At 39.0% G+C, this 26,409-nt stretch overlaps 1 protein-coding gene across 2 annotated transcripts in view; it reads right to left on the bottom strand.

The window, feature by feature from the left end:
- Positions 1–26,409, bottom strand: part of TP53INP2 (tumor protein p53 inducible nuclear protein 2) — a 48,502-nt gene that overhangs the window by 12,876 nt on the left and 9,217 nt on the right. Inside the window, exons 1-2 of one of the 2 annotated variants that reach the window (XM_053713553.1) lie at positions 10,909–11,061; positions 5,313–5,590 (exon numbers count right to left, since the gene is read on the bottom strand). In XM_053713553.1, coding sequence (XP_053569528.1) covers positions 5,313–5,430 — 118 coding nt within the window. In that variant the 5' untranslated portion in view covers positions 5,431–5,590; positions 10,909–11,061. Of the gene's footprint in view, positions 1–5,312; positions 5,591–10,908; positions 11,062–26,409 lie in introns of those variants that run through there. The other variant, XM_053713493.1, reaches the window with a different exon arrangement.

The following is a 26,409-nucleotide window of genomic DNA, read 5'->3' as shown; positions in this document are numbered from 1 at the left end:
ATGTAGCTCTGAGTTCGAGAAGATTTGAATGAAGTTACTGGTGTGTGATGGGCCAAAGACCGTGTGCAAATTGACCTTTACAGATGGCTCCCTATACCGACTTGCTGGAATCTGAAGAATAATCCTCTTTGAATCTAAAAGCGGAAGCCCCTTGGAAAGATTTGAAGTCTGAATCTACCATATTAGATACTTCCTGAGAAGATGGAGGAAAAGCAATGTACTGTGAAAGACTTTGATGTTTGTTCCAATGTCGTAGGAAATGTAGCTGCATAGATCGCATCTTCCATCTAGATCATTTTACCAGACAGATTACGGATATCATATAACCCAACATCTTCATCCAAGTTCTCACTGAGAGACGCCGGCAAAGCTGAAGATTTTTTGAAGTAAGTTCCAAGAGTTAAAATTTGTTGTAGAGGAAGTGAGACCAATTGTCTAACAGTATTGAGACAAATTATTGGGAAGGGATTAAACCATTAAAATACCAGGAATTTCAGAGAAAAAAAAATGTGCCTAGAGCCATGTTTGTTTGTTTTTTATATTATTTTAAGTAAACAACTCAAATGCGATTTTATATATATATAAAAACACCCTTTCACAATCTTTGGGTTTCTCACTGAAATTATTTACATACCGATTATGTGGTCATAACACAAATGGTTGTAAAAGCTTTTCTTGGATCTCTTTTGTTTGGCGGTAGGCACGCGGCCCGGGGCTGTGCACTGACAGGCTTGGAACAGAGTCAGAGAGCAGAATTTTCATAGTTTGCGCCTAAACCTTTTCTTTAGTGATTTATTTTTAGAGTGCTCTGTTTATCTTTCATTTGATGCTCTGCTGAGCCAGGGAGCAGCTCTAGGCATGAGCTTCCTAATTAATGCAGTGCAGTTTACATATTTTGTGTGTGTGTGTGTGTCTCAGTGTTTTTGTGTGTGTGTCTGAGTGTGTTTTTGAGTGTTTGTGTGTGCATCTAAGTATGTTTTTAAGTGTGTCTGAGTATTTGTATGTGTGTCTGCTTTCTGGGGGGGGGGGGGGTGACACCATAACTTACCGACGCCACTGTATAGAAATATACTTGCTTTTATATTCAGGACTAGGTGAAATTAAATATTGGGGGCCCAGAGACAATGTTAAGAGGGAAAGGGCTGGGCATGTTTAACTGGTCTCTAAATTCACAAAATAAATGGAAGGACAACAGAACAAAAAAAATATTGTACACCTTGTATTATAGGATCCTTTTAGTTGTACTCTCCAATAGCGAGCTGCATTTTGTTATAGATATGAAACCGATGTGTAAAATAAGTGCACACAAAAATGTACTATACTGTGTACAAGCAGCAAGATCTAGTTTGTGGATTTAAAAAAAAAGACAAGATGAAACTGTCTGACAGGTGCGTACAAAATTCTCTCCTATCTTTAAATATATTCGGCTAGATTACGAGTTTTTGACGGTAATGGTGTGCGGTGCTAACGAGCCTTTTTTTCTCACCGCTCACTTAAGACAACGCTGGTATTACGAGTTTTCTGCAAGCCGGAGTTAGCCTCAGAAAAGTGAGCGTTGAGCAAAATTTAGCTCCACATCTCACCTCAATACCAGCGTTGCTTAAGTCAGCGGTGAGCTGGCTGAACATGCTCCTGCACGATTTCCCCATAGGAAAAAATGGGGCTGAGCTGGCTGAAAAAAAAAATAACACCTGCAAAAAAGCAGCGTCCAGCTTCTAACGCAGCCCCATTGTTTCCTATGGGGAAAATAAATTTATGTCTACACCTAACACCCTAACATGAACCCCGAGTCTAAACACCCCTAATCTTACACTTATTAACCCCTAATCTGCCGCCCCGACATAGTCGCCACCTACATTATATTATTAACCCCTAATCTGCCGCTCCGGACACCGCCACCACCTACATTATACTTATGAACCCCTAATCTGATGCCCCCAACAACGCCGAACCCTACATTATATTTATTAACCCATAATCTGCCCCCCCCAATGTCGCCGCAACTATATTAAATTTATTAACACCTAATCTGCCGCGGCCAACGTCGCCGCCACTATAATAAATTTATTAACCCCTAAACCTAAGTCTAACCCTAACATCCCCCTAACTTAAATACATCTAAATAAATTTACTATAATTAACTAAAATATTCCTATTTAAAACTAAATACTTACCTGTAAAATAAACCCTAAGTTAGCTACAATATAACTAATAGTTACATTGTATCTATCTTAGGATTTATATTTATTTTACAGGCAACTTTGTATTTATTTTAACTAGGTAGAATAGTTATTAAATAGTTATTAACTATTTAATAGCTACCTAGTTAAAATAAGTACAAATTTACCTGTAAAATAAATCCTAACCTAAATTACAATTACAGCTAACACTACACTATCATTAAATTAATTACATAAACTACAATTAACTTAAATAAACTAAAGTACAAAAAAAACCCCCACTAAATTACAGAAAATAAAAAAATAATTAAATTTTTTTAAGCTAAATACACCTACTCTAATCCCCCTAATAAAATAAAAAAGTCCCCCAAAATAATAAAATTCCCTACCCTATACTAAATTACAAATAGCCCTTAAAAGGGCCTTTTGCGGGGCATTGCCCCAAAGTAATCAGCTCTTTTACCTGTAAAAAAAAATACAATACCCCCCAACATTAAAACCCACCACCCACACACCCAACCCTACTCTAAAACCCACCCAATCCCCTCCAGAGGGGCAGAAGTCTTCATCCGATCCGGCCAGAAGAGGACATCCAGACCGACAGAACTCTTCATCCAGGCGGCATCTTCTATCTTCTTCCATCCGGAGCGGAGCGGGTCCATCTTGAAGACATCCGATGCGGAGCATCCTCTTCCATCCGACGGCGAATGAAGGTTCCTTTAAGTGACGTCATCCAAGATAGCGTCCCTTCAATTCCGATCAGCCAATCGGAATTAAGGTAGGAAAAATCCTATTGGCTGATGCAATCAGCCAATAGAATTGAAGTTCAATCCTATTGGATGTTCTAATCAGCCAATAGGATTGAACTTCAATTTTATTGGCTGATTGGATCAGCCAATAGGATTTTTTCTACCTTAATTCCGATTGGCTGATAGGATTCTATCAGCCAATCGGAATTGAAGGGACATCATCTTGGATGGCAGATTAGGGGTTAATAAAATTTAACTAGTGTTTGCGAGGCGGGAGTGCGGCGGTTTAGGGGTTAATATATTTATTACAGTGGCGGCGATGTCCAGTCGGCAGATTAGGGGTTAAATAATTTATTTAAAGGGACAGTATACTATAAAATAGTTTTTCCCTTAACGTGTTTCCAATTACTTTTTTAACCAGATGCAGAGTATAAAATGTATGAGATTTGCTTTTTTAAGGCTTATTTGTGTATATGAATTAGTTGATTTTGTGTTTTGAAGCCACAACCTAATAAAATGGGTTGAACTTGTAGGTATAATCAGATCTCATTACTGTATCACATTGTGTACATATACCTGCTTCTTTATCTTATATCTGTCCGTAAACCAATCACCAATACTTGGAGAGAACAATGGAAAATTAACATTTTATTACCTTATGTCTTCTATAACCCACTGGGAGTATAATTTCTTCTACTGGCTGTGTTAACACAGCTTGGCCTTGAGGCCAAAAACTTTCAGGATGGGTGGGGATACCACAGGCTAAATAAACTATTTCAAATGCCAATATAAGGGTAATGGAAAAACTTGTAAACAATTTAATTTAATACACTCCAGCAGGTAAAGTTAATAATTGGGAATAAATTAAAGGGGAATTTTTTTTTTGAGTAAACTGTCCCTTTAAGTGTTTGCGATGCGGGGGGGGGCTCGGTTTAGGGGTTAATAGGTAGTTTATGGGTGTTTGTGTACTTTTTAGCACTTTAGTTAAGAGTTTAGTTACGGCGTTAGCCCATAAAACTCTTAACTACTGACTTTTAAATGCGGTAGGAGTCTGGACAGGAGAGGGTCTACCGCCCACTTTTTCAAGCAATCGTAATACCGGCGTTAGGAAAATCCCATTAAAAAGATAGGAAACGCAATTGACGTAAGGGGATTTGCGGTATGCGAAAATCACAAAGAAAAAGTGAGCGGTACACCTGTACCTGTCAGACTCTTAATACCAGCGGGCGTTAAAAAGCAGCGTTGGGACCCCTCAACGCTGCTTTTTAAGGCTAACGCAAGGCTCGTAATCTAGGCGATTGTTTGCATAACACACCACATATTTGCATGCTAGGGATTTATAACCATATTTACAGTCACAGCCATATTTACAGTCACAGGAATTTTGTCTAAGTATTTATCTACCTAGAAGAAATGTTGTATGTTGCTGATGTCGTAGATACATATTATTGTCACCTAATGTTAAACTACCTTAAAATTTTGAAGTGGTGCTCCAAATTTAAGATACTGGTTATATCAAACATAGATACAATTTTAATATAGCAATGAAGTCAAATGAGCAACTGTGATCTGATTGCCGTTTTCTTTCACTTCAAAAATGTATGGTTATTAACAGACAAGTATTTTAAGTTTGTAAAATGTTGTCAATTGGCCTCCATATCTCACTATGCTTTAACAAGATTTTTCTTTGTCTAGTTTAGAATTTTGTTTGTGACTGGTGGCTCTTTTTAGGAGAAAAAAACATGGGAGAATTTGTAGACACTGGATTCTCACTATGCAAATGCTCTGTAAAGTGCTCACAAATCCAAAGCAATGTGAGATGACTTATCTTAGCAAAACTTCAGTGAGGAAAACACAAAATTAGGTCAAATTTCAAAATTAAATATATTATTTCAGTTTAGTCTAACAGATGTTTTAATCAAACATGTGCCTTAATTTTATATATATATATATATATATATATATATATATATATATATATATATATATATATATATATATATATATCTGCAATATCTAGTGCAACACTTCTCAACCTAACACAGGAACAGATAAAGCTAATAAGAAATAAAATGGTCTGTGTGATCCTGCCCTCTTAAAAGCAAGTCTGCCTAGAAACACGGATACCTTATTTAATGGTGTCTGTCTTTATAACCTTTTCCAGAGCAACCTCTCAGGTGACTAAATATAGAAAGAGACACAACAAACTTAATGCTAAATATAAAGTTGATTCATGACCCTGATCTGCAAGCCAATTGATATTTATGGCCTTGGCAGTATATGCCAAGAACCACTGATTATTTTATTGGTTAATACATAGAAGTGGGATCTAGTTGCTCCTAATCCGTTCATTGTTAGAAAGTCTATTGACATGGTATCTCACCAGGAATATCAATAATGAGCCAACCGTCATCCTCTTCCTCTGTTACAAAATGTTTTGGTTCCACTGGATTGTCAGCTGGTTCTTCACTGAAGAAGAGTCTAGTAAGTCGCTGGAACATGATTTTGGATATAAAAAAGGGGTGGGTGCAACGTCTGGAAGTGGAAGCTGAAGGGACGGTAAACTAAAAACAGCAGGTAAGTGCAGTCCTGCAACGTCAGCAGAGTCCACTGGAAGGAAGTGTAAACATCCAGTCTCTGTATGGCTTGGTTAAAGTAGCCCTGCAATAAAGGAAAAATAAATGTTATCATATAAATCACCTGATCAACCCACTATGTTTTCTTGGATCTGTTTGACAATGAAGCATAAACACTACAATGCTCTAATACAGGTTTAAAAGGGAAGTTAAGTGTTTTTTCCCCTGAAAAGGGGCATTTACAATGTATTATGGATTTAAAAAAAATTCTGACAAATTTTAAAAAGTTTTGTTTATTTTCCCTCCTCCTGTATCATGTGACAGCCAATCTCAAATGCATACACGCTTATTCTGTGAAGTCTTGCACATGCTCAGTAGGAGCTGGTGACTCAAAAAGTGTAAATATAAAAGACTGTGCACATTTTGTTAATGGGAGTAAATTGGAAAGTTGTTTAAAATTGCATGCTCTATCTGAATCATAAAAGTTTAATTTTGACCCTTCAATTGTGGTATTCTGCATACATGCTAGAAATTATTTGTTTAATTGCTGGCTACTTTATTTTAAAGATGGAACAATCTGAGGCAGGGTTCTTCAAACCATTGGTTGCAACTTGTGAGTGTGGTGTGTGTGGATTGTTTGAGAGTATGTTTGGGGTGTGCGCGTTTTATTACCTTTACAACACTTTCATGTTCGACTACAATCAGAAATAAAAAGTAGACACACACACATTTTAGTCACTTTGCCAAAAATCGCAGCTATCTTGTGGTATATTAATTAAGAGATTTTCAGACCAAGCATAAAAATAGGGTTATGACGGTATGTGGTATCATGGCACTGGGTCTTGGGAAAAAAGTTTGAAGAACCCGGATCTGAGGGTATAATCAGAGCTAAAACTAGCAGGTATGGCAGAAAACCCCTCCCTATTTTTCTTTAAAAAGGCACATGTTAAAAACCTGAGGTTTCCCCAGTAGTGGTAGTGGGGGGTGGACTGCAGGATCATATCCCCAAATTAATCGGCTTCATAATTTAGCCAAAAGATACCCAGACAAATAAGTGTGGACAGATCTGGCTCTCTTTTTTTCAGGCTGAGAACCAAACTGCCTAATATTTAACTACAATCAAATTAAATAAAGACACCTCATTGATATGTTTCCTCTGAGAAGAGAAAAAAAACAATATGATCATTCTGAAAAATACCATGGTAGCAGTGAGAGAGCCAAAGGCAGCAGGGAAAATGTTTAACTCAGCCACACCTAATTTCTACTTGCCCCCATATTAGTTCTTAAACGGCAGGAACACCCTTCCCCCACTCACTAATACTGCACTGACCCATCAGAGAGATTAATCACTGAAACGGTTATTAGTGCATCTGCATCCAGTTATGGGATTAACCTCTCTGCTGCCAGAGAGGAGAACAAAATACAGTGGATATACAAAAATTGACAACATACCACAGACACATGCAGTACATTTAAAATATGGTTGTAGCCTGTAATAACATTTTTTTTCTTCTAAATTCATACGTTTTTAAGAAATCAGATAAATTTTTGCATTTAATGGATTCCTAATTTCAGAAAAAAAAGGACAACTCAATGCAGTAGAATTACATAATTATCAAGTACATAATAAAAAGAATGATTTAACGCCTGCTCTGAATATTAAATAAGCAGTAGACTTTTTGATGACAAATTTATTTTTCTCCCATTTTTCCGACCCCTGTACCATGTGATAGACATCAGCCAATCACAGACTAGTATAAGTATACCCTGTGAGCTTGTGCACATGCTCAATATGATCTTTTCCCTAGAAAGTGTGAACATAAAAGATTGTGCAAAATGTGATAATAGAAGTAAATTGGAAAGTGTCTAAATACTGCATGTTCTTTCTGAATCATAAAAGTTTATTTTGACTAGAGAGAGTGTCTCTTTAAGCTATTAATATAATGGCAAAAATACGATATACCTTTATCATCATGCAATTAGGTCTCCTCCTACAAAAGTATGCATACAGTGAGAGGGGGTTAAAGATATATAACCATATATGACAATTGTGCCAATGAGGAGTAATGATATGTAGGTATGCTCCAATCACTAAATGCTTATTGGAAGTGGCATCGGGGTTGTGGGTATGGGTTAAACACATTGTAAATAATTATTTAATTTAAAAATACAATTATAACCTCCATATCACTGACTATTTATGTACTGCAAATGACAGAAGACATCATTTGACAGTCAAATCCTGAGGCAGAATCAAGTGAACTCAGCACCAACGGATAGGGTTGTTTAGTTTTTCAAATGTTTATGTCTGTGTAGTGGTTATAATATGTATACTATCATTAAAGGGACACTCAATCAAAATTAAACTTTCATTATTCAGAAAGAGCATGCCATTTTAAACAACTTTCCAATTTACTTCCATTAACTAAATGTGCACAGTATTTTTATATTTAAACTTTTTGAGTCACCAGCTTCTACTGAGCATGTGCAAGAATAAGTGTGTATGCATTTGTGAATGGCTGATGGCTGTCACATGGTACGTGTATGCATTTGTGATTGGCTGATGGCTGTCACATGGTACAGGGGGAGTGGAAAAAGACATAACTTTTAAAATTGTCAGAAAAAAAAAAATCTGCTACTCATTTGAAGTTCAGACTAAGGGCTAGATTTATCAACCCTGAGGCGTACATACGCCTTAGCTCGCCTGTGGCGGGGCGCAATTACCCGCAGGTAATTAACATTGCACACAAGCGCAATTTTGCGCTCGCGTGCAATCCCGCCCCCTGCCAATCACGCGCGGGCAGGAGCTGTCAATCTCCTCGGTAGGACTCGACCGAGGAGATTGAATTTTGCCAGAATAGATGTGGCGAAGATGTTAGGGAAGCAGCAGTCTGGTGACCGCTGCTTGATAAATCGCGGCGAGCAAGTTCTTGTGAGAACTTGCTGCCGCAGGGGCTTGATAAATCTAGCCCTAAGTGCTATTGCATTGTCTTGTTATCTTTCAGTTGTTGATTATGCAAATCCACTGTGTTGACTGGTCCTTTAAGTCAGGCCTACAACATATTTCCCATACCAGAGGGTTGTTTTAACACTTATACAGTATGTTAAAGGACCAGTAAACACAGCAGATTTGCATAATCAACAAATGCAAGATAACAAGACAATACAATAGCATTTACTCTGAATCTCAAATGAGTAGTAGATTCTTTTCTAACACATTTCAAAGTTATGTATATTTCCACTCCCCCTGTACCATGTTATAGCAATCAGCCAATCACAAATGCATATACGTATAGTCTGAGTTCTTGCACATGCTCAGTAGGAGCTGGTGACTCAAAAAAAGTGTAAATATAAGAGACTGTGCACATTTTTTTTAATGGAAGTAAATTGGAAAGTTGTTTAAAATTACATGCTGTATCTGAATCATGAAAATATAATAAAACCTGAGTGTCCCTTTAAAGGTTGCTCAGTCAGTGATATAGGAAAGCACTACCAGTGTATACAGGTAAGTCTCACACCACATTTCTAAATCAGATTCATAGCGGCTTAGGAAAAATACAAATATTCAAATATATTTCCACTGTTTCCATAGGGTGTTTTCAAAATACAAATAATTGAAATGCAGATACAATTAGGGTACGCACAGTAGTGTGTGTGTAGGTGTGATGAAAGGTGATAAAAAAAAAAAAAGCAGAGCCCCAAAATATATCTACTTGTTGAAAATAAGCTAAGCTATCTATAGACAGGTAAACATAAACACATCTCACATGATGTACCAACAACAGTTTAATCATCTCATACGCCTATTCCATACTTTGAGGCCCGGATATTTTGGTGGTGTTATTTGGGACACAGATCAGGCTCTCTAATCTCTTTACAATCTGTTCCACTGTCAGCAGCTTGAGAACCCTTATTTGACTATGGTAACAGCAGGGCTTTCCTCAGGAGAAAGACAGGCGAGCCTGCTTATCTGCTGTGATATGCATGTTTAATACGGCCCCACTAGTAAAATGGCTTCTAATCCACTCCTCTTCATAGACTACTGCAAGTTTAAATCAGATAGGTTGTGAGGTCTGTCTGTAGCATATGTGGAAGGGAAGGGGTTAATGTGGAGCACTGAGCTAATTTGACCCAGGAGGCTCGGGCTGCTAGTACAATGCACAACCAGGTATCACCTTACACAGACAGCAGCCCAAACACACACAAGCCAAGCATGAGACTGTCACATCCCACTGGTATATTTATTGTGTGTGTGTGTGTGTGTGTGTGTGTGTGTGTGTGTGTGTGTGTGTGTGTGTGTGTGTGTATGTATGTATGTATGTATGTGTGTGTGTATATATGTATGTATGTATGTGTGTGTGTATATATGTATGTATGTATGTGTGTGTGTATATATGTATGTATGTATGTGTGTGTGTATATATGTATGTATGTATGTATGTATGTATGTATGTGTATATATGTATGTATGTATGTATGCATGTGTGTGTATGCATGTGTGTGTATATATGTATGTATGTGTGTGTATGTATGCGTGTGTATGTGTGTGTTTGGTTGTATATGTATGTATGTATGTATGTATGTATTTGGTTGTGTATGTATGTATGTATGTATGTATGTATGTATGTATGTATGTATGTGTGTGTGTGTGTGTGTGTGTGTGTGTGTGTGTGTGTGTGTGTATATATATAGTTAATAACAAATATAAAAATGAAAACCCTGTTGTACTGAAACTATTACAATACATGCAATTTTACATTCATATCAGGTCTATCCTAAACAATTATTTATGCTTATTAGTATGGTCAGCCTTTATTTACTAAGAAAGGAAACAAATTGTCACATAGGGCTCAATGATCCAATTCTTTCCGCAGGGCTCAATGATCTAATTCTTTCCGCTCTGACGAGATTATCTAAGAAGTTTTGTCAGAACTGCCAGGTACCTCAAAGATGGACGCACAAATATAAACAAACAGGATGCTAAGAGTTCCAATGTATACATCAACACTGGGTGCTAAAGAATACAGAACTACATACATATACATATACACACACATACAGACAGACAACACAAGGAAGGGGATACACAATTGCACAATAAGCAAATAGGTCAGGTGGTAATAGCAACGCATCTCACACAAGTATACAAAACACATCTACACATGCTGCTAGCGTAAACACAGGAATTACATATATGTGGCCAGTAGTGTACTTTACAAACATTGTCTAAAATGAGCTGCTTATCATATCACATTCCCACAGACATAAACAAAAGTACACACTCTTCACACAGAGCAAACTAATACAAAGCACAAAAATAAACAATACCACATGAGTGCAGAACAGTATCAAAGCACCAAAACAAACAACACAAATGTCCCCCTGTAAGTGCATTCTTCTCACCCACTGTCAGTTCCCTCTGACCTTCTGAAGGTTATCTTGTACTCATAGGCCTCAGAGAGCTAGACTGCTAGTTCAGCCGACCAGAGGCTCCTAAAGCCTGGCTTGCTAAATTCTGAATCACAATATAAACATTGGTTCCTGAACACAGGGAACTGATAAGGTTTTAAACATAAGAGGCAAATGGAAAGGTTTACACAAAGCTATTTACAAAGCTATTTTGAGAGTGACAGAATGCTGCTATCCTGCCCTTCTCTTACAGTCATTTCCTCCTCCTCCTCACCCAACCTAATGTGGAGTGTGGCTGTACAGAGAGCGTCCTTCACCCCCTGCTACTCAGCAGGTTGCGTTAAAAAGGAACGCAGAGAATCCCTGTGGTAGTAATGAGATTAGGAACAGTACACTCTGTTCTGAGCAGACACTCAAAGTTGTATGCCCTTTTCCTGAAACTGAATCTGCAGCTAAATACATGAGTAACGAGCTTCTAAATAAAGTGTATATTTGCAGGTTATTAAAGTGACATGCCTATATCCATGAGATTCTGTAGTATGGGTGCCAACAATTTACTGAGATGCTAGTACTTTTTTTTAAATTCATTTTCTCCATGTTATCAACTTGTGCAGGTGCCAAAAATATGGAAATTTGAGTTAACCTGTTATAATAAGATTGCACAATTAAAGTGACAGGAAACCCCCACATTTTTTTTCATGATTTGGATACAACATACAATTTTAAACAACTATTATGCAATTTGCTTAATTCTTTTGTTGAAGGGACAGCATGGCACTACTGGCAGCTAGCTGAACACATATAGTTTGCCAATCACAAGAGACAAATGTGTGCAGGCACCAATCAGCAGCTAGCTCCCACTAGTGTGGGATATGTGCATATTCTTTTTCAACAAGGGATACAAAGAGAACGAAGCACATTTGAAATGAAAAGTGTCTTAAAATTACATGCTATATCTGAATCATGTAAGTGTAATTTTGACTTTCCTATCCCTTTAACTCACCTAAAAAATACCTCAGTGGTGCAGAATACGCCCATGCAAAAATATTTCAATATTTTCCAGATGTGGATAAAACTGGAAAGAACTAAACAACCTTCTGGCAAACTGAAAGATCTATTGTAGATCAAAACCTAATTTATTTATTTTTTACTTTTTTGTTCAATCCTGTTATATAACAAAGTAATAAAGGTAAATGTAATTAAATGACAACTAGAACAAATGTATATATCATCAACAAATTGCAACTTTGTGTTATGTCCTATACATTCAATTTACAGCAATTATATTGTGGTCCTGTAAGTGTGTGACTTAAAAGAAAATGCCTTGGGCTAATAAAAGTGAACCCATCTGGTAGGAGAAAATAGGAAATAAAAAGCTATTAATCAGCTGCTACTCCTAAGCACAACATGAAAGGTGACTGGCGGTTAAGTACATAAACTGCTTTTTAGTGGACTTTAACTAGGTGTTTAACCTTTTGCTTTAGAACATATTATTACACTACCATATGCCTTAAAGACAGTGTTCATTTTGATGGCATATTTCGATTAGTCTTAGGTGTCAATTTATCAAGCTCCGCACGGAGCTTGATGCCCGCGTTTCCACCGAGCTTCTAGGCTCGCCGGAAACAGAAGTTATGAAGCAGCGGTTTAAAGACCGCTGCTCCATAACTTATCCGTCTGCTCTGAGGCGGCAGACAGAAATTAACACAATCAAATACGATCGAGTTGATTGACACCCCCTGCTAGCGGACGATTGGCCGTGAATCTGCAGGGGGCAGCATTGCACCAGCAGTTCACAAGAACTGCTGGTGCAATGATAAATGCTGAGAGCGTATGCTGTCGGCATTTATCGATGTGCAGCGGACATGATCCGCTATATACTTACATAAATTGACCCCTTAGTTTTAATCTTTTGCCTAAAATGTCATTTTAGTTTTAGTTGTATTTTAGTCACCTGAATCGTTTTAGTTTTAGTCTAGATTTAGTCGACTAATATCTCCAGTAGATTTAAGTCAACTAAAATCTAATCTCAAATTATTTAAGCATTTCTCTATAATTTCCAAACTCATTATATACTCCAGGAGTAAACACCTTTTATTATTTATGGTATTAAGGTTGAAACACGCAATACAGACACAGATTTAGCTGTTGTGATATATAACGTCTTTATTAAACTTAAATAAAACCAGGGGCGCAATTACAAATACAACACAGGCTTCAGCGCAAGCACTGCAATCTGCGCCGCCCGTAATTTCACTTTGCACATCGGGGTATTACATATACCCCGCCGGCAGCTCATAAAGTGCCGTAAGTCTGATAAACTAGCGATGTCCAGAAAGGAGTGTAAATACAAATTTCTGGAGTCGCCAGTGACTTACGGAACTTTAGAAACTGCCGGCGCCTAAGAAAAGTAAAGAAAGTAACAAATCTCCCGTAAAAGTCTAACACGCCTCCCAAAAATAAGCCTGACACGTAAAAACCCCTATATCCGCAATCCCCCACCCACTCACTACTAATAATAAATGTATTAACCCCTAGACCGACAACCCCCCACAACGCAATAAGCCTAATTAAACTATTAACCCCTATATCTGCCATCAAACCCACACCGCAAGTCATAACTAAATTATTCACCCCTAAATCCGCCATCAAACCCACACCGCAAGTAATAACTAAACTATTAACCCCTAATCCGCCATTAACCCACAACGCAATAAACCCAATTAAAACTATTAACCCCTAAACCACCAAAGTCTACAACGCAATAAACCTATTAAAGTATTAACCCCTAATCTGCCAAAGCCCACAACGCAATAAACCTAACCCCTAACCTAACACCCCCTAAATGAACCCAAATAACCTAATTTACAAAATACTAAAGTTACTATTAAATTAAAAAAAACTAACACTACTTTAAAAATACAAATAAAAAAAAGTATAAATTAAAAGGGACAGTCTAATCAAAATTCAGGAGTAGACTGTCCCTTTAAGATACAATTACAGAAAATAAAAAATAAAAATTACCAAATTTTAAAAAATTATACATAATCCCTATGAAAATAAAAGCCCCCCAAAATAAAAACACCCCCTACTCTAATAAACTACCAGTAGCCCTTAAAAGGGCTTTTTGCAGGGCATTGCCCCAGATAATCAGCTCTTTTACAAGAAAATACACCCCCCCCAACAGTAAAACCCCCCCCACCCACCAAACCCCCCCCAAATAAAATAACCTAACACTAAAAACCCTAAACTACCCATTGCCCTGAAAAGGGCATTTGTTGGGCATTGTCCTTAAAAAGGGCATTCAGCTCTTTTACTGCCCACCCTATCAAAATAAAATAAATCCCCCCAAAAACCCCTTTAAAAATCCTAAATCTAAGCCCCAGGTTGCTACTCACCGTTCCTGAAGTCCGGCGGAGAAGGTCCTGTCCCAGGAGGTGAAGTCTTCTTCCAAGCGGCGACCTCTTCTGTCTTCTTCCTGGAACATCCTTTGCGGAGCGGAGCTGAAGACTGAAGACCGCAAGCTGAAACCGGCGACCCTGAAACTGAAGACCGGCGACCGCGGAGCATGGAGGATCCTCTTTGTACGATCTTCGCCACACACTGGATAGAGAATTAAAAATGGCTTCTCTTGAATTCCTATTGGCTGATTTGATTCTTCAAAATTCAAATCAGCCAATAGGATGAAAGCTACTGAAATTCTATTGGCTATTCAAATCAGCAGCTCTCATCCTATTGGCTGATTTGAACTGCCAATAGGATTTGAGTAGCTTTCATCCTATTGGCTGATTTGAATTTGAAGAATCAAATCAGCCAATAGGAATTCAAGGGACGCCATTTTTAATTGCGTCCCTTGAATTCTCTATCCAGTGTGCGGCGAAGATCGTTCGAAGAGGATCCTCCATGCTCCATGGCTCTGCGGTCGCCGGTCTTCAGTTCCAGGGTCGCCGGTCTTCAGCTCCGTGGTCTTCAGCTCCGTGAAGGATGTTCCAGGAAGAAGAAAGAAGAGAAGAGGTAGTCGCTTGGAAGAAGACTTCACCGCCTGGGACAGGACCTTCTCCGCCGGACTTCAGGAACGGTGAGTAGCAACCTGGGGCTTAGACTTAGGGTTTAAGGGGTTTTATTTTATTTATTATATTTTCACCATTTCACAATGTATATCAGGCATTCAATCAGACACTTTACATAGTCAAAGCTGTTGCCTATTTACAGTGTTCCATAACAAATTAAACATCCTAAGCTACTAACAAATTTAGTGTTCTAAGTTTAACTCATGCCACATATGAATAATGTTGTCCTAGTTCTTTAATATCCATCGGAAATACATAAACCTGTGTCTCCTGGTCTTCAGACTTCATACCTATCTGCCCTCCGCTGTTCATCAGATAGACCTATATACTATGGTACTGCGATACAAGATAGTAAGCTAAGTGTCAACGAATATTCAACAAAAGCTATCAAGGCTATTTCATGTCTCTGGGTCAGGGGGAGCCTCATCTCAGCTGGTGTGTTTTGTGCCTGTGGAGCTGGAGTATCTGTGTTTGTGGGGTTAGATGTGAATGATGAATGTAGGTTTTGGTAATTTTCTTTTTTATTTTCTGTAATTGTAGCTTAAAGGGACAGTCTACTCCAGAATTTTGATTAGACTGTCCCTTTAATTTATACTTAGTTTATTTGTATTGTAGTGTAGTGTAGTGTTAGGTTTTTTAATTTAATAGTAACTTTAGTATTTTGTAAATTAGGTAATTTGGGTTCATTTAGGGGGTGTTAGGTTAGGGGTTAGGTTTATTGCGTTGTGGGCTTTGGTGGTTTAGAGGTTAATAGTTTTAATGGGTTTATTGCATTGTGGGTTTTGGCGGTTTAGGGGTTAATAGTTTTAATAGGTAGTTTGCGATGTTGGAGTTGGCGGATTTAGGGGTTAATAATTTAGTTATTACTTGTTGTGTGAGTTTGATGGTGGATATAGGGGTTAAAACACTTTTAGTTATTGTGGTGGGGGATTGCGGTTGACAGGTAGATAAACATTGCGCATGCATTAGATGTTAGTTTATTTTTGCAGGCATTTTCGGGAGTTACGGTGCTCCCATACTCAGCGCAAGGCCTGCTACGGCTGCCTTTTATGGCGAGGTAAAAATGGAGTAAGATTTCTCCATTTTTGCCACAAAAGTCCTTGCGCTGGATATTGGATACCGATTTGCGACGCAGTCCCATGTTAGCCTATGGGAGTAAAAATTGCGGGCGACGCGTGAAATATATGTGCCGCATTTATAACCGCACAAAAACCGGCGTCGCCGAATATGTAATGGGGCCCCTGAAGTGCAACTTTAAAATATAAAACAACTGTAAACTATATCGGCTCTATTGCTATTGCACATATTACCTAATATAAAAACTTGAACAGTTCTCTGTTAATAATTAAAACAAGTAACTCAACACAACAAAAACTTTCTGCAGCTAGCACAGGCACAGCATAACAAACCCATACTCGTGGGTTATTCTTATTTCTATAGGAATAATCAATTGATTGTTCACAGATTCGAAAATATTTCGGCAACAAAATTAACACTGCTTTAGAACTTCCAAACTCATTATATACTTCTGGAGTAAAGGTTTATTAAAAATAATTTATTAACCTGGTTTTATTTATTATATTAAGGTTTGAACATGCAATACAGATTTAACTGTTGTGGTATAACATGCCTTTATCTTAAAATTAAATAAAACCAAGTTTCTCTTGTAAGGTGTATCCAGTCCACGGATCATCCATTACTTGTGGGATATTCTCATTCCCAACAGGAAGTTGCAAGAGGACACCCACAGCAAAGCTGTAATATAGCTCCTCCCCTAACTGTCATACCCAGTCATTCTCTTGCAACTCTCAACAAGCTAGGATGTTGTAGGAGAGAGTGGTTAAATATAGTTAGTTTATTTTCTTCAATCAAAAGTTTGTTATTTTTAAATAGTACCGGTTGTGCCATTTTATCTCAGGCAGTAAATAGAAGAAGAATCTGCCTGAGGTTTCTATGATCTTAGCAGGTTGTAACTAAGATCCATTGCTATTCTCACATATGTCTGAGGGGATTACACAGATGAGGTAACTTCAGCGAGAGAATGGCGTGCAGTTTATTCTGCTATCAGGTATGTGCAGTTATAATTTTTTCTAGAGATGGAAAACACTAGAAAATGCTGCTGATACCGGATTAATGTAAGTTAAGCCTGAATACAGTGATTTAATAACGACTGGTATCATGCTTACTCCCAGGGGTAATACCCTTATGATATTGCAATATAAACGTTTGCTGGCATGTTTAATCGTTTTTATATATGCATTGGTGATAAAACTTTATTGGGGCCTAGTTTTTTCCACATGGCTGGCTTAAATTTTTACTAGAAAAAGTTTTACTGAGGCTTTCCACTGTTATAGTATAAAAGTTACAGTTGGTGCAGTTAAAATTACAAACTGTGACATCCAGCTTCCCTCAGGAGTCCCCTGTATGCTATAGGACATCTCTAAAGGGCTCAAAGGCTTTCCAAAGTCGTTTATTGGGGAAGGTAGGACCACAGCTTGCTGTGGCAGTTGGTTGTGACTGTTAAAAAAAACCAAAAAAAAAAACCCGTCTATTTCGTTTTTTTGATCCGTTTTTTGAACTAAGGGGTTAATCATCCATTTGCAAGTGGATGCAATGCTCTGCTAGCCTATTACATACACTGTAAAAATTTCGTTTGATTTACTGCATTTTTTCACTGTTTTTCAAATTCGGACAAAATTTGTTTCTCTTAAAGGCACAGTATCGTTTTTTTATATTTGCTTGTTAACTTGATTTAAAGTGTTTTCCAAGCTTGCTAGTCTCATTGCTAGCCTGTATAAACATGTCTGACATAGAAGAAACTCCTTGTTCATTATGTTTAAAAGCCATGGTGGAACCCCCTCTTAGAATGTGTACCAAATGTACTGATTTCATTTTATGCAATAAAGATCATATTCTGTTTTTAAAAAAATTATCACCAGAGGAATCTGACGAGGGGAAAGTTATGCCGACTAACTCTCCCCACGTGTCAGACCCTTTGACTCCCGCCCAAGGGATTCACGCTCAAATGGCGCCAAGTACATCTAGGGCGTCCATAGCGTTTACTTTACAAGACATGGCGGCAGTCATGGATAATACACTGTCAGCGGTATTAGCCAGACTACCTAAACTTAGAGGTTAGCGAGATAGCTCTGGGGTGAGACAAAATGCAGAGCATACTGACGCTTTAAGAACCATGTCTGATACTGCCTCACAATATGCAGAAGCTGAGGAAGGAGAGCTTCAGTCAGTGGGTGATGTTAATGACTCAGGAAAGATACCTGATTCTAATATTTCTACATTTAAATTTAAGCTTGAACACCTCCGCGTGTTACTTAGGGAGGTTTTAGCTGCTCTGAATGACTGTGATACCATTGCAGTGCCAGAGAAATTTTGTAGACTGGATAAATGCTTTGCAGTGCCGGTGTGTACTGATGTTTTTCCAATACCTAGAAGGTTTACAGAAATTATTAATAAGGAATGGGATAGACCAGGTGTGCCGTTCTCTTCCCCTCCTATTTTTAGAAAAATGTTTTCCAATAGACGCCACCACACGGGACTTATGGCAGACAGTCCCTAAGGTGGAGGGAGCAGTTTCTACTCTAGCAAAGCGTACTACTATCCCTGTCGAGGACAGTTGTGCTTTTTTAGAGCCAATGGATAAAAAATTAGGTTACCTTAAGAAAATATTTATTCAACAAGGTTTTATCCTACAGCCCATTGCATGCATTGCCCCTGTCACTGCTGCTGCGGCGTACTGGTTTGAGTCTCTGGAAGAGGCTTTACAGGTAAAGACTCCATTGGATGACATACTTGGCAAACTTAGAGCACTTAAGCTAGCCAATTATTTTATTTCTGATGCCATTGTTCATTTGAATAAACTAACGGCTAAGAATTCTGGTTTTGCTATACAGGCGCGCAGAGCGCTATGGCTTAAATCATGGTCAGCTGACGTGACTTTAAAATCTAAGCTACTTAACATTCCCTTCAAGGGGCAGACCCTATTCGGGCCTGGTTTGAAGGAGATTATTGCTGATATCATGGGAGGAAAAGGTTGTGCCCTTCCTCAGGACAGGTCCAATTCTAGGGCCAAACGGTCTAATTTTCGTGCCTTTCAAAACTTCAAGGCAGGTGCGGCATCAACTTCCTCTAATAATAAACAAGAGGGAACTTTTGCTCAATCCAAGACGGTCTGGAGACCAAACCAGACCTGGAAAAAAGGTAAGCAGGTCAAAAAGCCTGCTGCTGCCTCTAAGACAGCATGAAGGAACGACCCCCTACACGGTAACGGATCTAGTAGGGGGCAGACTTTCACTCTTCGCCCAGGCGTGGGCAAGAGATGTTCAGGATCCCTGGGCGTTGGAAATTATATCCCAGGGATATCTTCTGGACTTCAAAGCTTCCCCCCCAAAAGGGAGATTTCACCTTTCACAATTATCTGCAAACCAGATAAAGAGTGAGGCATTCTTACACTGTGTACGAGACCTCCTAGTTATGGGAGTGATCCATCCAGTTCCAAAGGAGGAACAGGAACAGGGTTTTTACTCAAATCTGTTTGTGGTTCCCAAAAAAGAGGGAACCTTCAGACCGATTTTGGATCTAAAGATCTTAAACAAATTCCTCAAAGTTCCGTCGTTCAAGATGGAAACTATTCGTACCATCCTACCACTGATCCAGGAGGGTCAATATATGACTACAGTGGATCTAAAGGATGCTTATCTTCACATTCCGATACACAAAGATCATCATCGGTTTCTCATTTGCCTTTCAAGACAGACATTACCAGTTGTAGCTCTTCCCTTTGGATTAGCTACAGCCCCAAGAATCTTTACAAAGGTTCTAGGGTCGCTTTTGGCGGTCCTAAGGCCGCGGGGCATAGCAGTAGCCCCTTATTTAGACGACATTCTGATACAGGCGTCAAACTTCCAAATTCCCAAGTCTCATACGGACGTAGTACTGGCATTTCTGAGGTTGCATGGGTGGAAAGTGAACGAGGAAAAGTGTTCTCTATCCCCACTCACAAGAGTTTCCTTTCTAGGGACTCTGATAGATTCTGTAGAAATGAAAATTTACCTTGACGGAGTCCAGGTTATCAAAGCTTCTAAATTCCTGTTGGGTTCTTCATTCCATTCCGCGCCCTTTGGTGGCTCAGGGTATGGAAGTAATCGGCTTAATGGTAGCGGCAATGGACATAGTGCCGTTTGCACGCTTACATCTCAGACCGCTGCAACTATGCAGGCTCAGTCAGTGGAGCGGGGATTACACAGATTTGGCCCCTCAACTGAATCTGGACCAAGAGACCAGGGATCCTCTTCCCTGGTGGCTATCTCGGGTCCATCTGTCCAAAGGTATGACCTTCGCAGGCCAGATTGGACTATTGTAACAACAAATGCCAGCCTTCTAGGTTGGGGTGCAGTCTGGAACTCCCTGAAGGCTCAGGGATCGTGGACTCAGGAGGAGACACTCCTTCCAATAAATATTCTGGAACTGAGAGCGATATTCAATGGTCTTCAGGCTTGGCCTCAGTTAGCAACTCTGAGGTACATCAGATTTCAGTCGGTCAACATCACGACTGTAGCTTACATCAACCATCGAGGGGGAACAAGAAGTTCCCTAGAGATGTTAGAAGTTTCAAAAATAATTCACTGGGCAGAGATTCACTCTTGCCACCTATCAGCTATACATATCCCAGGTGTAGAGCACTGGGAGGCGGATTTTCTAAGTCGTCAGACTTTTCATCCGGGAGAGTGGGAACTCCATCCGGAGGTATTTGCACAACTGATTCTCCGTTGGGGCAAACCAGAACTGGATCTCATGGCGTCTCGCCAGAACGCCAAGCTTCCGTGTTACGGATCCAGGTCCAGGGATCCCAAGGCGACACTGATAGATACTCTAGCAGCGCCCTGGTTTTTCAACCTGGCTTATGTGTTTCCACCGTTTCCTCTGCTCCCTCGACTGATTGCCAAGATCAAGCAGGAGAGAGCATCGGTGATTCTGATAGCACCTGCGTGGCCACGCAGGACCTGGTATGCAGATCTAGTGGACATGTCATCCTTTCCACCATGGTCTCTGACTCTGAGACAGGACCTTCTACTTCAGGGTCCTTTCAACCATCCAAATCTAATTTCTCTGAGGCTGACTGCCTGGAGATTGAATGCTTGATTTTATAAAAGCGTGGATTCTCCGAGTCAGTTATTGATACCTTAATACAGGCACGAAAGCCTGTCACCAGGAAAATTTACCATAAGGTATGGCGAAGATATCTTTATTGGTGTGAATCCAAGGGTTACTCATGGAGTAAGGTCAGGATTCCTAGGATTTTATCTTTTCTCCAAGAAGGTTTGGAAAAAGGATTGTCAGCTAGTTTCTTAAAGGGACAGATTTTTGCTCTGTCTATTCTTTTGCACTAGCGTCTGGCAGATGTTCCAGACGTTCAGGCATTTTGTCAGGCTTTAGTTAGAATCAAGCCTGTGTTTAAACCTGTTGCTCCACCATGGAGCTTAAACTTGGTTCTTAAGGTTCTTCAAGGAGTTCCGTTTGAACCTCTTCATTCCATAGATATCAAACTTTTATCTTGGAAAGTTCTTTTTTTTTGGTAGCTATTTCCTCGGCTCGTAGAGTCTCTGAGCTATCTGCCTTACAATGTGATTCTCCTTATCTGATTTTTCAAACGGATAAGGTAGTCCTTCGTACCAAACCTGGGTTCTTACCTAAGGTGGTATCTAACAAGAATATCAATCAAGAGATTGTGGTTCCATCCTTGTGTTACACAATCTGGACGTGGTCTGTGCTTTAAAGTTTTACTTACAAGCTACTAAAGATTTTCGTCAAACATCTGCTTTGTTTGTTGTCTACTCTGGACAGAGGAGAGGTCAAAAGGCTTTGGCAACCTCTTTTTCTTTTTGGCTAAGAAGCTTAATCCGCTTAGCCTATGAGACTGCTGGACAGCAGCCTCCTGAATGGATTACAGCTCATTCCACTAGAGCTGTGGCTTCCACTTGGGCCTTTAAAAATGAGGCTTCTGTTGAACAGATTTGCAAGGCGGCGACTTGGTCTTCGCTTCATACTTTTTCAAAATTTTACAAATTTGATACTTTTGCTTCTTCGGAGGCTATATTTGGGGGAGAGGTTTTACAGGCAGTGGTTCCTTCCATTTAAGTTCCTGCCTTGTCCCTCCCTTCATCCGTGTACTTTAGCTTTGGTATTGGTATCCCACAAGTAATGGATGATCCGTGGACTGGATACACCTTACAAGAGAAAACACAATTTATGCTTACCTGATAAATTTATTTCTCTTGTGGTGTATCCAGTCCACGGCCCGCCCTGTCATTTTAAGGCAGGTAATATTTAAATTTAAACTACAGTAACCACTACACCCTATGGTTCCTCCTTTCTCGGCTTGTTTTTGTCGAATGACTGGCTATGACAGTTAGGGGAGGAGCTATATTACAGCTTTGCTGTGGGTGTCCTCTTGCAACTTCCTGTTGGGAATGAGAATATCCCACAAGTAATGGATGATCCGTGGACTGGATACACCACAAGAGAAATAAATTTATCAGGTAAGCATAAATTGTGTTTTCGTAAAATAAACAAGAAGATAGCCTTGCTTTTTTTTATACAAAAGAGCAGTAATTAGATATGGATTGATTATAACACCTTGCATAAAGTGTTAATTTTGTCAGCAAATTTTGATTTAGTTTTAGTCATAATCTTTTGACTAAAATGCCATTTTAGTTTTAGTCGTATTTTAGTCATCAGAATTTCTTTAGTTTTATTGTCATTTTAGTCAACAAAATTAACACTGCTTAAAGAGACCCCAAATTTTATAAAATATTATGGGAAAAAGGTGCTTGAGTAAAGACATGGAGGCAGTGGCGTATCAAGACCTCACTGGGCCCCAGGGCTGTGGTGGGGCCTCCCATTTTAATGGCACCCTTTTTAGGTTGTTTATTTCCAGCAGCCGCCATACAGGAAAAAAAAAAAAAAAAAAAGAGGGCCTGCTTCCCTCATGGATAGTCTGCGCCAGAGGATATGCTCTTGCACAGCCTTACTGTACAAATATGGTGGCAGGTTTTAATGCACAGCAACACTGTGGCAGCCATTGTGAAAACCTTGCCACAATATTTTAAAAGGAAAAGATATACACGTTCCTTAAAAGGGATATGAAACCCAAAACTTTTCTCTTTTTTGATTCAGATAGATTATATATTTTTAAACAAGTTCCAATTTACAATTTTGCTTCATTCTCTTTGTATCTGTTATTGAAGAAGAAGCAATGCACTCCTGGGAGCTAGCTGCACACATTTGTAAGCTAATAAAAATGGGCATACAAGTTCAGCCACCAATCAGCAGCTAGCTCCTAAGCCTATCTAGATATGCTTTTCAACCAAGGATAAAAACAGAATGAAGCAAATTAAAAACAGAAGTAAATTGGAAAGTTCTTTAAAATTGTAATGAAAGAAAAAAGAAAAGAAAATAGGTTTCATGTCCCTTTAAGTGGTGAGCCCTTTGAGTGGTGAAGACCCCTTAATTGAGACCGACCTCTGAGACCCCTATAGTTACATCTCTGCCTGGAGAAATAATTTTGTTGGTTATTCCATTCTCACTAACGTTTCAACAGCCTGAATATGTTGTTTCTATTTCTGTACCTTCTGGCACCCCATGTGTCGGAATTTATACAGCACTGCAGCAAACTTGCACATTGTTAATATTTAGTGTTACACCAAGAAACTATAAGCACTTTCCTTAAGTGTTTGCTGGGGCCCACTTATGGTGTCATGAAGGTGTTAATCGATCAGTCTCAGCTCTTGATATAAGCAGTCTCAGCTCTTGATATAAGCTTTTTGCAGCAGGCAGATCATTGTATTCCATATAACATAGAGGAAGGTTGAAAATACGAATACGAGGATATGTATGTGTCATACAACATATTAAAAGCATTGGGTAGATCCAATGAACAGACTGGGTAGGACAAATCATATTTATAACTGTCAATGGCTACTGATGCACAGTTACGCAACAATTTTATTCACTAGGCACTATGGGAGGGGGGTAAGATGTCAACGAACCCTTTAAAACAGGACAATCTGACCATACCAGGTCTGAAGAGGCAGTATGTGTTCACACAGAGCAGTTTAACTGTACAACAAGTAACTACAAAGACAAACAAATATCTGGATGTGTGTGAACTTCTGCATTGAAGATTCCTATTAGAAAGTAGCTGCTTATGGCTTTATGTGCTCCAGAGATCACCAAAGCAGTTGGGAATTACTTAGATGCTGGGAATAAAAACTTAGGTGTGTCAGAGCCATGAGAAATCTGATTTGGTGGAAGCATAATTCACATCAGCAGACAAATCCCTGGGGTGTAATCCAAACTGCAGATACCCGGTGTTCAATAAAACAGAGGAAGGTCTGAGTTATTGCTTTCATAGCAACAAAAGACAATAGGATGGAACTGAGCCTGCAATCAGCATGTTTTCAAGGCCAACACCTTAACTACTACACCTACTCAATGTATACAAAACATTTCTACCAGCCCGTTACTTTATACCTAAAAATGAATTGTGGGTGGCAACATATCTGGTAAAATGCTGTCTTAAGGATAGAAGGCCAAGGGTTTCAATTAATGGAGTACATTGAAATGAGGGGTCAGTTACTAGTGGTGTTCCCCAAGGGTCAGTTCTTGGGTCTGTTTTGTTAAACATGTTCAGAATCATTAGTAATATTGGAAATGAGTTTCAGGGGAAGGTTTGCTTGTTTGCTGATGACACAATAATTTGTAATAGGTGATGTTCCAGGAAAGGTTGATAAAATGAACAGTGGTATTAAAACAAACAAAAAAAACAGGAGGCCTGTTCGGGCAATGATCCTGGAAGGATGCAATTTCTCAAGCTGTTGTGTGGATACTAATAATATGCCGGTTATTATATGCAAAGAGCAACACCACAAATACAAACCTTATGATCTGGTGTTATCTACAGCAAAGATCCATCTGTGGTCGAATCTACTGCATTTATGATCCTAGAGCTGAGGACCGGAACGTCGGGGCCTGAGGCGGCGGTCTCTCTTACAGCCTCGGCACACCCCCTTCCCCCCCTGGTAATCAACACTTTCTTTTGTATATAATTGTACGACTAAGAGGACATCTGCTTAGTACCCAATATTGCAATATTTTTATGGAGGATATCAATATGGAGCTGACCATGTGGGAAAAGGAAATTCTGCAACTACTGGATGAACATTTTTCAAAATTGGAACATTTGCTGGTAGCAGCTTTTGAGATCACCCCTTCTAATACACACAACGAAGAGTCATATTCAACTTGCGTAAGTACTACTGCGACTGATGGGATAACGTTGCTTATCGAGGCTGATGCTATCAACCACATGGCCGCTCTCAATGGCGTAAATTCCCTATGGGTGAAGGCAGCATCATAACTGACACAAGAGTTAGCTTTGCATATGATTATACTGAGGACGATGCGACTTAATATAATTCAAAGCCCAACTTGACTTGGACACCTGGATTTCCAAAATGGTGTCAATTATTGCGACATTTCTATAATGCTCTGCCTTCTGGCTGCCTGTATCTTCTCCCGGGACTCAATTTCATAGTTCCTTCATTACTCTGGATGGGACACACAACATGTGTCATGCTTTGGGAATGTTCTGGATGCTTTTAAAGTTGGGGTTGGCTGAATAGTGTTGTTGGTACCTACTACTGCCCAGCATTGGTGATATGACATTGGCAGACTCTTCATTTTGACTTTTCCCCTAAACCTGGTATAACTCTACCAGCAATTATACACAGCATACTATGTTATCTCATGAGACACCTTTTCATCATTGTGTACATGTAATTTCTTTAACATTAATTTTGCTGTATTTACTGCACATATGATACCTTGTGACTGGATTAAAGGGACATTGTACCCAAAAATTTTCTTTCATGATTCAGATTGAATATGAAATTTTAAGCAACTTTCTAATTTACTCCTATTATCAAATTTTCTTCTTTCTCTTGGTATCTTTATTTGAAATGCAAGAATGTAAGTTTAGATGCCGGCCCATTTTTGGTGAACAACCTGGGTTGTCCTTGCTGATTGGTGGATAAATTCATCCACCAATAAAAAAGTGCTGTCCAGAGTACTGAAACCAAAAAAAAAAGCTTAGATGCCTTCTTTTTCAAATAATGATAGCAAGAGAACGAAGAAAAATTGATAATAGGAGTAAATTAGAAAGTTGCTTAAAATTGCATGCTCTTTCTGAATTACAAAAGAAAATTTTTGGGTACAGTGTCCCTTTAAGGCTTAGCTTTAGACTATTTGTTTCCTCCTTATACTTTAAAAGGTGAGGTTATTTCAATAGGATGTTTCTTATAGTAATACTGCTTTAGAAGGTGAGACTATCACTGTGTGATGCCTCTTG

This window comes from Bombina bombina, chromosome 1 (genome assembly GCF_027579735.1).
Source record: "Bombina bombina isolate aBomBom1 chromosome 1, aBomBom1.pri, whole genome shotgun sequence".
Lineage (NCBI taxonomy): Eukaryota > Metazoa > Chordata > Amphibia > Anura > Bombinatoridae > Bombina > Bombina bombina.
This window is presented reverse-complemented; position numbering and strand designations above follow the sequence as displayed.